The 13670-nt window shown below is 36.0% G+C and overlaps 1 protein-coding gene across 3 annotated transcripts in view; it reads left to right on the forward strand.

Annotated features, from left to right (window-relative positions):
* The window catches only part of BDP1 (B double prime 1, subunit of RNA polymerase III transcription initiation factor IIIB), a 118677-nt gene that overhangs the window by 28888 nt on the left and 76119 nt on the right, over positions 1-13670 (forward strand). For all 3 annotated transcript variants that reach the window (XM_049865228.1, XM_049865238.1, XM_049865246.1), the window contains exons 11-13: positions 1311-1458; positions 8805-8963; positions 12590-12749. In XM_049865228.1, coding sequence (XP_049721185.1) covers positions 1311-1458; positions 8805-8963; positions 12590-12749 — 467 coding nt within the window. The remainder of the gene's footprint in view (positions 1-1310; positions 1459-8804; positions 8964-12589; positions 12750-13670) is intronic.

Below are 13670 nucleotides of genomic sequence, written 5' to 3' on the forward strand. Positions count from 1 at the left end.
TGATATCTTACTTGAGAAGATATGTACAATAATATACTGTATAACTTAAATACTTTTTAGATAGTAGCAACCAGTGCTTATTAATTGGTTCTGTATTCATGGTGTACTATGTTAAATTACCTTGTTATTTTTAAAAGATAAGCTCATCGTAAAAAATAAAATTTTAGTGAACTGGAGAGGAGAGATTTTTCTCTAAAGTTTGTCTCTAAGATGTGTATTACCTTCTGTGTACTTCCATTAACAATGATTAGTAGTCACATGTATATAGTTAAATGTATGTTGGTTATGTTTTAATAGAGCAGACATATTTGACCTCTGTGAAGGACCTCTGTGAACTCACAATGAAGTGTTTACTTTCTATAAAAGAGCTATTGGAATAAGTATTCCTCCCATTTTTCTTGTGTTTTATTCCCTTAGAATATAGACATATTGATACTGGTGAGTTGTTAGAAAATGAGGGCTAAAAATTTAGTGAGGGCTTGATTTCTTAAGAGTTCATATATATATTAAAGCACAGTCAGGTAAACAAGAGAAAAAGATAGTAGCGGACCAAAACAACCTTATAATGAGTTCAGATTTTATGTAGTTCATCTTCACCAATATGATTTTAATAAATGAGTCGACCTAGTTAGCATAGTGTGATTTATAGGCATCACAACATTTGCAGCTTAGTATTAGAGACATTACATTACCTTACATTACATTACATTAAGCAGAATAGCATAACGATTACAAAATGGAATGTTGGAATCAAACAGGCCTTGCTTTAAATCCAGTTATGTCACTCACAAATGTCTGACCTTGGGCAAGTCACTTAAGATCTCTTCTCTATGATGAGGATAATAATACCTTTTAATAGAAGTGTTTTCAGGATTAAATGAGGTGATGCATTAGAGAGACTTCGCAGAGTTCCTACCACTAGGCGAATACTCAGTAAATGATAGCTGTTACTGTGATATTAATTATGATACTTCTGAAGGAGCAGGAGAGTAGCCAGGTCCATTTTTCATTGCCTGACTAGACATAAAACAAGTCAACTTAATCATTTAAATTTTAAGCAAGATAAAAGGAAGATGTTAAAACTGCCTGGGGAATTTTGGGTTGGGTCTTAGAACACAGTTGTAAGTTTATTAAATTTTCGTTATGCTCTAAAGATAAGATGTATGTCTTGCATATAAGACCTTGAATGATGAATGAATTAATGCCTTGTAGGAAAAACACTATTTGTAAATCCTTTTCTGCTTTAAAAAATAATTGAAGAGATGTTTTTGCTGTTGTTTTTTAGAGTAACATGCATTTTGTATTCGTAGATAAACGCGAGTCTTTAAGACCAGAGGTAAATGAAGGTGAATGCGATAGGGAACAGCAGCTTTCCTGCTTACAGAACACAGATGACATTGTGGACATATCCTCCAGTGAAAAAGTTGAGAAAAGAACTGATCCCATTGTTGCATCAAGGTATTTTCTATGTCTTTACTGAGGCGTATTGAAGTCTCCAGCTGTATTGTGGGTTTGCTTATTTGTCTTTCTAGTTCTATTCATTTTTGCTTCATGCATTTTGAAGCTTTGTTGTTAGGTACATACACATCTAGGATTGTCTTGTCTTCTTGGTAAAATGACCCCATTTATCATTGTGTAGTATTCTTAATCTCTGGTCATTTCATTGTTTTGATGTTTCATTGCTCTGTGGTAAATATATACATATATATGCATTTATATAAGTACATATACATTTATATAATACATATTTGTATAAATATGTAAATACCCAGACATTGGCTGTCTCAGCATTTTTTACATGTACAATTCAGTGAGATTAAGTATGTTCATCATGTTGTGCAGCCATCACCACTATCCATTTCCAAATTTTTCCATCACCCTGAACAGAAGCTTAGTGCCCCTAAGCAATTACTCCCTCTTTCCCTCTCCTGTCTGCCCTTGGTAACCATTAAGAAACTTTGGTCTCTGTATTTGCATATTCTAGCTATTTCATGTAAGTGGGATCACACAGCATTTGTCTTTGACTGACTTATTTCACTCAGCATAGTGTTTCCAGGGTTCATCCATGTTGTAGTATATCAGGACTTCATTTATTTTTATGGCTGAGTAGTATTCCATTGTATGTATGTACCACATTTTGATTATCCATTCGTCTGTTGATGGAATTCAGGTTGTTTCCTCCTTTTGATTATTGTGACTAGTGCTACAGTGAACATTTGTGTACCAGTGCCTGTTTGTGTTCTTGCTTTCAGTACTTTTGAGTATAGAGGCAGTCCTCAGGTTACATCGGACTTACAGACGACTAGTACTTGCCCTTCAATGTTACGTATATTTGCCCTCACTTTGAAACAATTGAAACAACCCCTGCTTGCGGCAAATTCTTCATTATAGTCGCCATCACTTGCTGCACATGCAGCTTTAAATCATTGAAAAGGCTTGGAGCCTTTTCTTGCACTAAAGGCTAAATAAGAACTGTGTGCGCTTATTACTGAATTACAGGTGCCCTGGTGACACAGTGGCTAAGAGCTCAGCTGCTCACCAAAAGGTCAGCAGTTTGAATCCACCAGCTGCTCTTTGGAAAACCTATGGGGCAGTTCTACTGTGTCCCATAGGGTCACTGAATTACAAATTTGGCTTAAAGGCACAGTCGGGAATGGATCTCGTTTGTAACTCGGGGACTGCCTATACCTAGTAGGAGTGTAACTACCGGATCATACGGCAATTATTTACTTTTATTTTTTTGAGGAGCCACCAAACTGCTTTCCATAGTGGCTGTGTCATCTTACAGTTTCACCAGTAATGGATGAGGGTTCCAATTTCTCCATATCCTCGCCAATATCTGTTATTTTCCATGTTTTTGATCATAGCCATGGTAGTGGGAATGGAGTGATATTTCATGGTAGTTTTGATTTGCACTTTTTTTTTAATGACTTACGTTGAGCATCTTTTCATGTACTTGTTGGCCATTTCTGTTTCTTCTTTGGTGAAATGTCTATTCAGGTCCTTTGCCCACTTTTTGATTGGGCCATTTATCTTTTGTTGGATTATAGGAATTTTTATAAAAATATTCTGATTGTTAAACCCTTATAAAAAAAATTTTTTTTTCTCAGATATATGGTTCCCCAAAATTTTCTTCTAGTCTATATATTGTCTCTTCACTTTGTTGATAATGTTCTTTGATGAACAGTTTTTAAAAATTTTGATGAGGTGGCGTTTATCTATTTTGTCTTTTGTTGTTTATGCTTTCTGTGTCTTATCTACGAATCCATTGTTAAAACACTAGATCCTGAAGCATTACTGCTATGGCTTCTTCTGAGAGTTTTATAGTTTACATTCTCACATTTAGGTCCTTGATCGATTTTCAGTTAATTTTTGTATGTAGCATGAGGTATGGGTCTAGTTTCATTCCTTTGCTTGTGGAAATCTAGTTGTCCTTGCACCACTTGTTGAAGAGAGTATTCTTTACCCAGTGAATGTACTATACATCCTTGTTGAAAAATCAGTAGATCAGAGATGTATGGGTTTATTTCAGGACTCTAAATTCTGTTCCACTGGTCTATACATCAGAGCCCCCTGGCTGTGCAGTGGTTAAGAGCTTGGCTGCTAACCAAAAGGTCAGCAGTTCAAATCTACCACCTGCTCCTTGAAAACCTTACAGGGCAATTCTGCTCTGTCCTATAAGGTCACTGTGGGTTGTAATCAACTTGGTGGCAGTGAGTTTGGTTTATTTGGTTTGGTGGTCTATATAGCTAACATTATACCGTTACCAAACTGTTCTGAATACTGTAGCTTTATAGTGTGTTTTGAGACTAGGAAGTACAAGTCCTCCTACTTTGTTATTCTTTTTCTAGATAGCTTTTGCTGTTTGGGGCTCTTTGCAGTTTCATACAGATTTAAAGATTTGTTTTTCCATTTCTGCAAAGAAGGCTGTTGGAATTTTGAAAGGAATTGTGTTAAATCTACAGATGGCTTTGCATTGTATTAATATGAGCAATATTAAGTCTTCTAATCCATGAACATGGAATATCCATCCATTTACTTAGTACTTCTTTAATTTCTTTCAGTCATGATTTATACTTTTCAGTGTACAAGTTTTTCACTTCCTTGGTTAAATTTATTCCTAGGTATTTTATTCTTTTAAATACTATTTTAAATAAAGTTGTTTACTTAATTTCCTTTTCAGAATACTCATTGCTGATGAAACTCAGCTGATTTCTGTGTATTGACCTTGTATCCTGCCACTTTGCTACATTTTTTAGCTCTAGTAGCTTTCTTGTGGAATCACTGGGGTTTTCTGAATATATATAGGATCATGTCATCAGCAGAAAGAGATAGTTTTACTTCTTCTTTCCTGATTTGGATTCCTTTTATTTCTTTTTCTTGCCTGATTGCTCTGGCTAGGACTTTCATTACAGTATTGAATAATAATAATATTGAGTAGCAGTGGTGAAAATGCTCTTTCATTTTTTAGAAATATTTTTGCTATATAAAGGATTCTGGGTTGATGGTTGTTTTTCTTTTAACACTTTGAAAGTGTTTTTTGTACAGTTGATCTTTGACTCACATAGTTTCTCCCAATAAGTTTGCTGTAATTCTTATGTCATCTTGTTCCTCTGATTGCCCCTAAGATTTTCTTTGTTCTCAGCAGTTTGAATCAGACTGTCCTGGTGTGTGAACTTTTTAGGTTTTTTTTTTCTGCTTTTTTTAATCCTGTTTTTCTATCTAAGCTTTTTTATTTTATTGTGCTTTAGGTAAAAGTTTACAGAGCAAATTAGTTTTTGTTCAAAAGTTTCTACACAGATTGTTTCATGACGTGGGTTGTAATCCCTGTAATGTGTCAGCACTCTTCCCCTTTCCACCCTGGCTTCTCCTCTGTTTCTATTTGTCCAGTTTTCCTGTCCCTTCTTGCCTTTTCATCTTTGTTTTTGGGATGGTGTTGCCCATTTGGTCTTGTGTACTTGATCTGAAAAGAACATTTCCTCACATGTGTTATTGTTTGTTTTATAGGCTTGTGTAATCTTTGACTGAAAGGTAAACTTCAGGAATAGCTTCGGTTCTGAGCTAGAGGGTGTCCAGGAACCATAGTCTCAGGGGTTCCTCCAGTCTCTGTCAGACCAGTAAATATGGTCATTATTGTGTGTGTGTGTGTGCATTTGAATTTTATTCTAAATTTTTTCTCTTTCCTGTCTAGAATCCTCTATCATAATCACTGTCATAGTGGTCAGGGGTGGTAGCCAGACACCATCTAGTTATTCTGGACTCAGTCTGGTGGAGGCTGTGGTTCATGTGGTCCATTAGTCCTTTGGCCTAATATTTTCCTTGTGTCTTTGGTTTTCTTCATTCTCTTTTGCTCCGTGGGATGGGACGATAGATGTATCTTAGATGGCCGTTCTCTTTAAGCTTTTAATATATTAATAATAATTATTTTAAATTGCATGTCTCTTAATTTCAACATCTGGGTTATTTCTGAGTCTGGTTGTGTTGATTGCTTTGTCTTTTGTCTGTGTGTGTGTCTTGTAATTCTTGATCGAATGCCAGATAGCATATGTATAACAGTAGAAACTGAGATAAATAGTAGTTGTCCCTGGAAATGGGCACACCTCTGCTGCTGGTCTGTCAGGGTGAGAGATAGAATCAGTCTAGTTAGGAGTTGAGCTGAATTTCAGGTTTGTTGTTGTGGCTACTTTTAGTGTACCAGATGTGTGAGATGACATTGCCGTTTCTCAGTATAATGGTTTAACAGAAGGGTGTTGCCTTTATTAGACTTCGTGGCATGTAATGGGAATACTAGAACTGATTAAATAAAATTAGGAACAGATGTTTAAATGAAAGCCAGATTATGGTATACCACACACAAAAATAGCATTTCTCTATACAGAGCCATTACCTAATAAATCATTATATGTGGAAGAGGAGTAATTATTGCTATTAGTGAGTCTTATCTTTTTTATGTCATGGTCTATTTTTGAAAAGTGTGATGAAGTGTGACTTCAGAGGAACAATTTCACAAGCTACATATGAAACCATACTCATGACTTTTTCTTAATTTTGTGGAAGAACAACCCTGAAGTGACTGCTAAAATCTCAGTTGGTTTTGAAAAATAGTGAGCTGATTCTAAAATTGTTATATAAGAGCAGAAGGTCATGAGTTGTAAAGATAGTTTTGAAACGCAACAACTTGGAAGAAGAAATTTATTAAGACTTCTAAAACTAGAGTAATTAAAGTAGTGTGGCACTAGTACAGTGATAGCCAAATTGACTCATTAGAACTGAATGTAGAGTCTAGGAGGAGACATTTAGAAATCTGAGATATGGCAGAAATAGCATTAGAAATCAGTGGGCCACAATAGACTTAACTACTCAGATAGTGCTAAAATATTAAAAAGATAATATTAGATCTCTGTTTCACCCTATATCCTAAATACCTGATGGATTAAAGACTACTTGTGTAAAGCAAATCTTTAAAACTTTAAAAGAATAGTAGGAAAATGTTTTTATGATGTCAAGTAGGCAAGGATTTCTTAAGAGACAAAAAGCAAACTTTGAAAGATAAGATTAATAAATTTGACTGCAGTAAAATTAAACTACTCTGTTAGCAAAGACTTCATGAAGAAAATGAAAGGCTACTGATTGGGAGGTTTTATGTGTAAAGTCTAGCCAATAAACTATGTATGTAAAGAACTCTTACTGATTCGTTGGGAAAAGACAAATACTCAGTTTTTTTAAAAAATGAGCAAAAAATAAAGAGTAACCAAGAAGACATTCAGGTGGATAACAGACACATGAAGAAATGCTCCTGATCACTAGCCATTAGAGAAATGCAAATCAAAACCACAATGAGATACCGTCTCACCCTGGCATTACTGGTACAAATCAAATAAACAGAAAATAACAAATGTTGGAGAGGCTGTGGCAAGATTGGAACTCTTATGCACTGCTGGTGGGAATGCAAAATGGTACAATGACTTTGGAAAACAATATGGTGCTTCCTTAAAAAGCTAGAAGTAGCAATACCATATGATCCAGCAATCCCACTCCTAGGAATATATCCTAGAGAAATAAGTGCCATCACACGAATAGACATATGCACACCCATGTTCATTGCAGCATTGTTCACAATAGCAAAAAGGTGGAAACAACGTAGATGCCCATTAACAGATGAATGGATAAACAAACTGTGGTACATACACACAATGGAGTACTACGCAGTGGTAAAGAACGATGATGAATCTGTGAAGCATCTTACAACATGGATCAATCTGGAGGGCGTTATGCTGAGTGAAGTAAGTCAATCACAAAAGGGACAAATACTATACAAATACTATAAAAACACATGAGAAGATTTATACACAAAAATAAACAATCTTTGATGGTTACGAGGGAAGGGAGGGATGGGAGTGGGAAAACATTAAGTAGACAATAGATAAGTGGTACCTTTGGTGAAGGGTGAGACAGTATACAGTCCTAGGGAAGCCCGCACAACTTGTACAAGGCAAGGTCATGGAAGCTCTACAGACACATTGAAGCTTCCTGAGGGACCTAATTACTGGGCTTCGGGCTGTGGGGGCCATGGTCTCGGGGACCATGTTGCTCAGTTGGCACAACATAGTTTATGAAGAAAATGTTTTACATTCTACTTTGGTAAGCAGCATCTGGGGTTTTAAAAGCCTATGAGTGGCCATCTAAGATATTCACTGGTCTCACGCCTTTGGGAGCATGGGAGAATGGAGAAAACTAAATACACAAGGGAAAGATAAGCCCAAAGGACTAATGAACCACACCTACCATGGCCTCCACTGGTCTGAGTTCAGTATAACTGGATGGTGCCTGGCTACCACCACTGACTGTTCTGAGACGGTTCATAGTAGAGGGTCCCAGACAGAGCTAGAGAAAAATGTAGATCAAAATTCTAACCCACAAAAAAAGACCAGACTTACTGGCCTGACAGGGACTGGAGAAGCCCCGAGAATATGGCTCCCCGACACCCTTTTAGCTCAGTAATGAAGTCACTCCGGAGGTTCACCCTTCAGCCAAAGATTAGACAGGTCAGAAAACAAAAGGAGACTAAAAGGGCACAACAGCCCAGGGGCAGGGACTAGAAGGCAGGAGAGAACAGGAAAGCTGGTAATAGAGAACCCAAGGTTGAGAAGGGAGACTCTTGATATGTCATGGGGTTGTTAACCAATGTTGTAAAACAATATGTGTACTAACTGTTTAATGGGAAGCTAGTTTGTACTGTAAAATCTTCACATAGAGTACAATTTAAAAAAATAGTATGGCAAAAATGTGCATATGTGTCGAAACTTTTTTTTTGTTAATTAGATTATTGTTAGTTGAAATATTTCACAATACAAGTAGTCCTTGCTTTACATAGTATAGTATTAACTGCAACTTGAGTGTGTAGCAGCTGTGTCCTCACTTGCACAACTTCTAGTTAACTCGGTACCATGCAAAGCAAGTACTGCCTGTATACAATTTTAATACAAGATTATTTCTATTACTGTGATTTTACATGTACATTTCATGTAACTAGCAGTTGGTGATTTTGCGAATTCGTGAACACTTTTCCAAGCCTTTTCTCTATTCATTTTTGGCTGCTGCTTACTCTGAAGGTACAGTTCTTTATAATATGATGCAAGAAGGATCATAGAAAAACCAAAATAATCAGTTTTGATTATTCCAAATATGTAGGATCATCTTCCAGAGTCTTGGATTTGTGTATTTTAAAAAAAACTTTTAAAATAAATAATATAAAAATGTATTACTAAGGAATCTTTTTCCCTGATATGTTTTCATTTCCTTAGTAATCAACAAGATGCCGTGTTAGTATCAACTGAGTCTTCAGAATCAGTCACTTCACATTTGCCTTCTTCAGAAGTTGGAACTAAAGCATTGTCTGAGGTGAACGATGCTGAGAGTAGTTGTACAGGGGAAAGAAATGTTGATCTTAAAAATAAGTCACTGTAAGTATTTTATATGGTAGGATTTATTTCTACATTTTTGTTGTGGCTAGATTTCTAAAATTTTGATAAGGTTTTTAAAGGATAATGTTTCTTCCTTTAGAAGGGGACAGTAGACTGTTTAATATGTAATTATACTTTGAGGCGTTAAGAATGAGACATCAAGGTTCTCAAGCCTAAATATTTGCAATGAAATTTTACTTTTATGTGATCTGAGCTATTTTTGAGCCTGGTATCAAAATAGTAGATTTTGTTATTGATGACTTTAAGAGAGTGACTATGTCTTTCAGTATGCAGATACTGGCTAAATTAATATCTTCTCTAAAAAGAGCACTGCAGGAATCTCCTTTTGAAAAGATGTCTAAAGATTGTAGCCTTCCTTTTCTTCTCCCTTGTAACTCCTCACCTCAAAAGGGAAGCTATTCAGCTTATGAATTCTTATTTTTATTAAAGCACATTTGATTCACATCTGGAATCAAATTTTTTTTTTATATAAAATAAAAATTTAGATTATTTTCTAGAATAGGAAATATATTTATGTGGTTCAAACATCAAAAAGTGTAGAAAGGTACGGACTGAAAAGTCTCGTTTCAACCCTGTCCCCATTCACTCTAATAAGTAACTAGTGTTACATGTCCTCTTTCACAGGTTTTAAAAAATGTATATTCAAGTTAATATAAATCTGTATTCTTTATCTATTTTTTTGGCTCTTTTTAAAAATCTAATGGTAGCATACTATGCATACCAGTTTTTCTTCTGTGTTTTCATAAAGACCTTCCTTGTTCTTTTTATAGCTGCATAGTATTCAGTTGTATGAATGTATCAAAAAAGTTTATACAGTCGGTGCCCTATTGATAATTTGGTTGTTTTTACAAACAATGCTTAAACTATTAATCTCGTACCTATATCCTTTCGCCTGTATGCAAGTATATTTGTAGGATAAGTTTTTAAAACTGAAATTGCTTACTCAAAGGAGATATGTATGTATGTGCATGTATATATGTGTGTGTGTTTGTGTATATGTATATATACACACATATATATATATACAGGTATAATTTTAATATACTCTTTTTAGGAGTATACTTATCTCCCTTTAGCCTTGCCAATAAATAGTGATGTTAAACTTCTGGAGTTTTGCTGGTCCAGTAGTTTAAAAAATGGGGTTTCAGTGTACTATACCCACTGTCTTAGTTATCTAATGCTGCTGTAGCAGAAATGCCACAAATGGATGCCTTTAACAAACAGAAGTTTATTCTCTCACAGTCTAGGAGGCTAGAAGTCCGAATTGAGGGTGGCAGCTCCAAGGAAGGGCTTTCTGTCTCTGTCGGCTCTGGGGGAGGGTCCTTGTCATCGATCTTCCCCTGGGTCTAGGAGTTTCTCAGTGCAGGGACCCTGTGTCCAAAGGACAGGCTCCACTCCAGGTGCTTCTCTCTTGGTGCATTAAGCCCCTATCTCTCTGCTGCCTTCTCTCTCTCCTTTTATCTCGTATAAAATAAGAGATGACACAGGCCACACCCCAGGGAAACTCCCCTTAGATCAGGGATGTAACCTGAGCAAGGGTGTTACATCTCACCTTAATCTTCCTTAAGATAACCTAATCTTGTCTCGTTAGCCACAGGCAGAGGTTAGGATTTACAACACATAGGAAAACAAATCACAAACCTGGAGGACAACCACACAATATTGGGAATCATGGCCTAGCCAAGTTGACATTTATTTTGGGGGGATACAGTTCAATCAAGACAGCTACCCAACTCCCTTTTTTGGCTGGGGTATGTCATTCTTTTTTTTTCCCCCCTCAGTTTCTTGTTTTGAAAAATTTCTAACCTAAAGAAAACTGGAAAGAATAGTATAATGAACATCTGATTCTTAACATTTTGTCAAGCTTGTGTACATGTGCTCATTCATGTGTTTTCTCTTGGTTTCAATCTCACTCTAGTTTTAATTTGTACTTTTCTTACTGGGCATGAATTTGAGCATCTCTTCGCATTTTTTTAAATATATTTCTTTTATTATGGTAAATATATAGGTAACAAAAGATTTGCCATTTCAGCAGTCTTCCCATGTACAGTTCAATTATGCTGTGTCTTTACATTTAAAACCCATTTGCATTTCATTTTTTTTTAGAGTTGTCCACATTTGTGCCCAATTTTTAATAGGGTTTTTGGTCATACTGTTTTGAACCCTTAATATATTAAGGAAGTTCCCCTTTTCTTACAAGTTGCAAACACGCTTTCCTGGTTTGTAGTTTGACTTTTGACTTAGCTTTTGGTGTTTTGGCCATGTATAATTTTTTTATTTTTAATTTGTCAACTTCCTCAGTTTTTTCTTTTAGGATTCTTGAACTTTTCACCATATTTTAGAAAGGCTTAATTCACTTTAAAATTACAAGATAATTTATCCATGCCTTCCCTGTGGTATCATTTAAACCTTTGGTCCATTTGTATAAATGTATAATGAGTACATTGTAAGGAATGGAGCCAGTTTTATTTCTAGGTGTTAACAGTTTTTCCATCATTTTAAAAGAATTTCATTTAATATTTCCTTATTTAATATTTTATTTTGTATTTCATCTTATCCTCAGTGTTTTGAGATGCTATTTTATCATATACTAAATTGTATTTTTTTTTTTTAAAGATCATTTTCTGGATTTCCTATTCTGTTCCATTTATCTCTTTATTCATATCCACACTGTTTTAATTACTGATGCTATGAAGATTTTTTTTAAAAATTTTTCATTGTGCTTTAAGTCAAAGTTTACAAACCAAGTCAGTCTCTCATACAAAAACTAATATACACCTTGCCGTATACTCCTAATTGCTTTCCCTCTAATGAGATAGCACACTCCTTCCCCACTCTCTTTTTGTGTCCATTTGGCCAGCTTCTGACCCCTTCTGCCCTCTCCTCTCCTGACAGGAGCTGCCCACGTAGTCTCATGTGTCTACTTGATCCAGGAAGCTCACTCTTCACCAGTATCATTTTCTGTCCCAGAGTCCAGTCCAATCCCTGTCTGAAGAGTTGGGTTTGGGAATGGTTCCTGTCTTGGGCTAACAGAAGGTCTGGGGACCATGACCCCTGGGGTCCTTCTAGACTCCGTCAGACCATTAAGTCTAGTCTTTTTACAAGAATTTGGGATCTGCATCCCACGGTTGTTCTGCTCCTTCAGGGGTTCTCTATTGTGTTCCATGTCAGGGCAGTTATCGGTTGTAGCCAGGCACCATCTAGTTTTTCTGGTCTCAGCCTGATGTAGTCTCTGGTTTATGTGGCCCATTCTGTCTCTTGGGCTCATAATTACCTTGTGTCTTTGGTGTTCTTCATTCTTCTTTGCTCCAGGTAGGTTAATACCAATTGATGCATCGTAGATGGCTGCTTGCTAGCGTTAAAGACCCCAGATGCCACTCTCCAAAGCAGGATGCAGAATGTTTTCTTAATAGATTTTGCCAGTCGTGTAGATTATTTTTGGTATCTTGTAGAGCAGGCTAGTTACCCCTCGTTGCTCTTCATTTTTGCTACTGCTATTGGAAGTAAGTTTTTAAAGGAGTTCTTTTCTGGCTTTGGGTAGGTTATTTTAGAATTTTTTAGAATTTCAGTTGAACATGACTGCATGAAAATGTTAATTTTTTTAGGGAAACTGATCAAACAGGAAATGTTAAACCGACGGTGAGAGGACGACTCCAGAGACCTAAACCCAATTTATCAAGAGCAGTTGGGAAGAAACCAGTTAGTTCACAAGGTAAAACAGACTCAAAGAATAAGAGTTCACATCCAGAAACTTCAGTTGAAAAGGTATGGAGTAAAAGATTTCATAGAGAACAAAATTATAAAAAATTTTCCTAAATAGTAAAAAAAAAAAAAAAAACCACTATTAAAACAAAGACACAAGAACTTGCACCTTTATATTAGATTTATTCTTATCATATTAGTTTCCCATTTATCCATTTTCTTAGAAGCTAGGACGTCCTATTTCAAACGTCTTCAGTAGTGATAAATCTGTCTTTTGTTTACTTATATAAAATTTTTATTGAAAATATTTTTTAAACCAGCTATACATAAATAGCTTGGCTTCTAACCAAAAGATCAGTAGTTCGAATCCACCAGCCGATCCTTGGAAACCCTATGGGGCAATTCTACTCTATCTTACAGGGTTGCTATGAGTCAGAATCGACTCAATGGCAATGGTTTTTTTTTTTTTTTGGTACATAATGGCGGCTCAAGAAGATAAGTATTGTAATGAAATGTGCAAAGACTTGGAGTTAGAAAACGCAGAGGGAAGAACACACTCAGCATTTCTCAAGGTGAAAGAACTGAAGAAAAAATTCAAGCCTCAAATTGTTGTACTGAAGGATTATATGGGCCAAACGTTGAACAATGCAGGGAGCACCAAAAAAAAAAAAAAAAAAAGATGGAAGGAATATACAGAGTCACTATACCAGAAGAATTGGTTGATGTTCAGCCATTTCAGGAGGTAGCGTGTGGTTCAAGAACCGATGGTATTGAAGGAAGAAAGTCCAGGCTGCACTGAAGGCATTGGTGAAAAACAAGGCCCAGGAATTGACAGAATATCAATTGAGGTGTTTCCAAAAAATGAATGCAATGCCGGAAGCACTCACTCATCAAGAAATTTAGAAGACAGCTACCTGGCCAACGGACAGGTACCTGGCCTATTCCAAAGAAAGGTGATCTGACAGAATGTGGAAATTTTCGAAC

This window comes from Elephas maximus, chromosome 2 (genome assembly GCF_024166365.1).
Source record: "Elephas maximus indicus isolate mEleMax1 chromosome 2, mEleMax1 primary haplotype, whole genome shotgun sequence".
Taxonomy (NCBI): Eukaryota; Metazoa; Chordata; class Mammalia; order Proboscidea; family Elephantidae; genus Elephas; species Elephas maximus.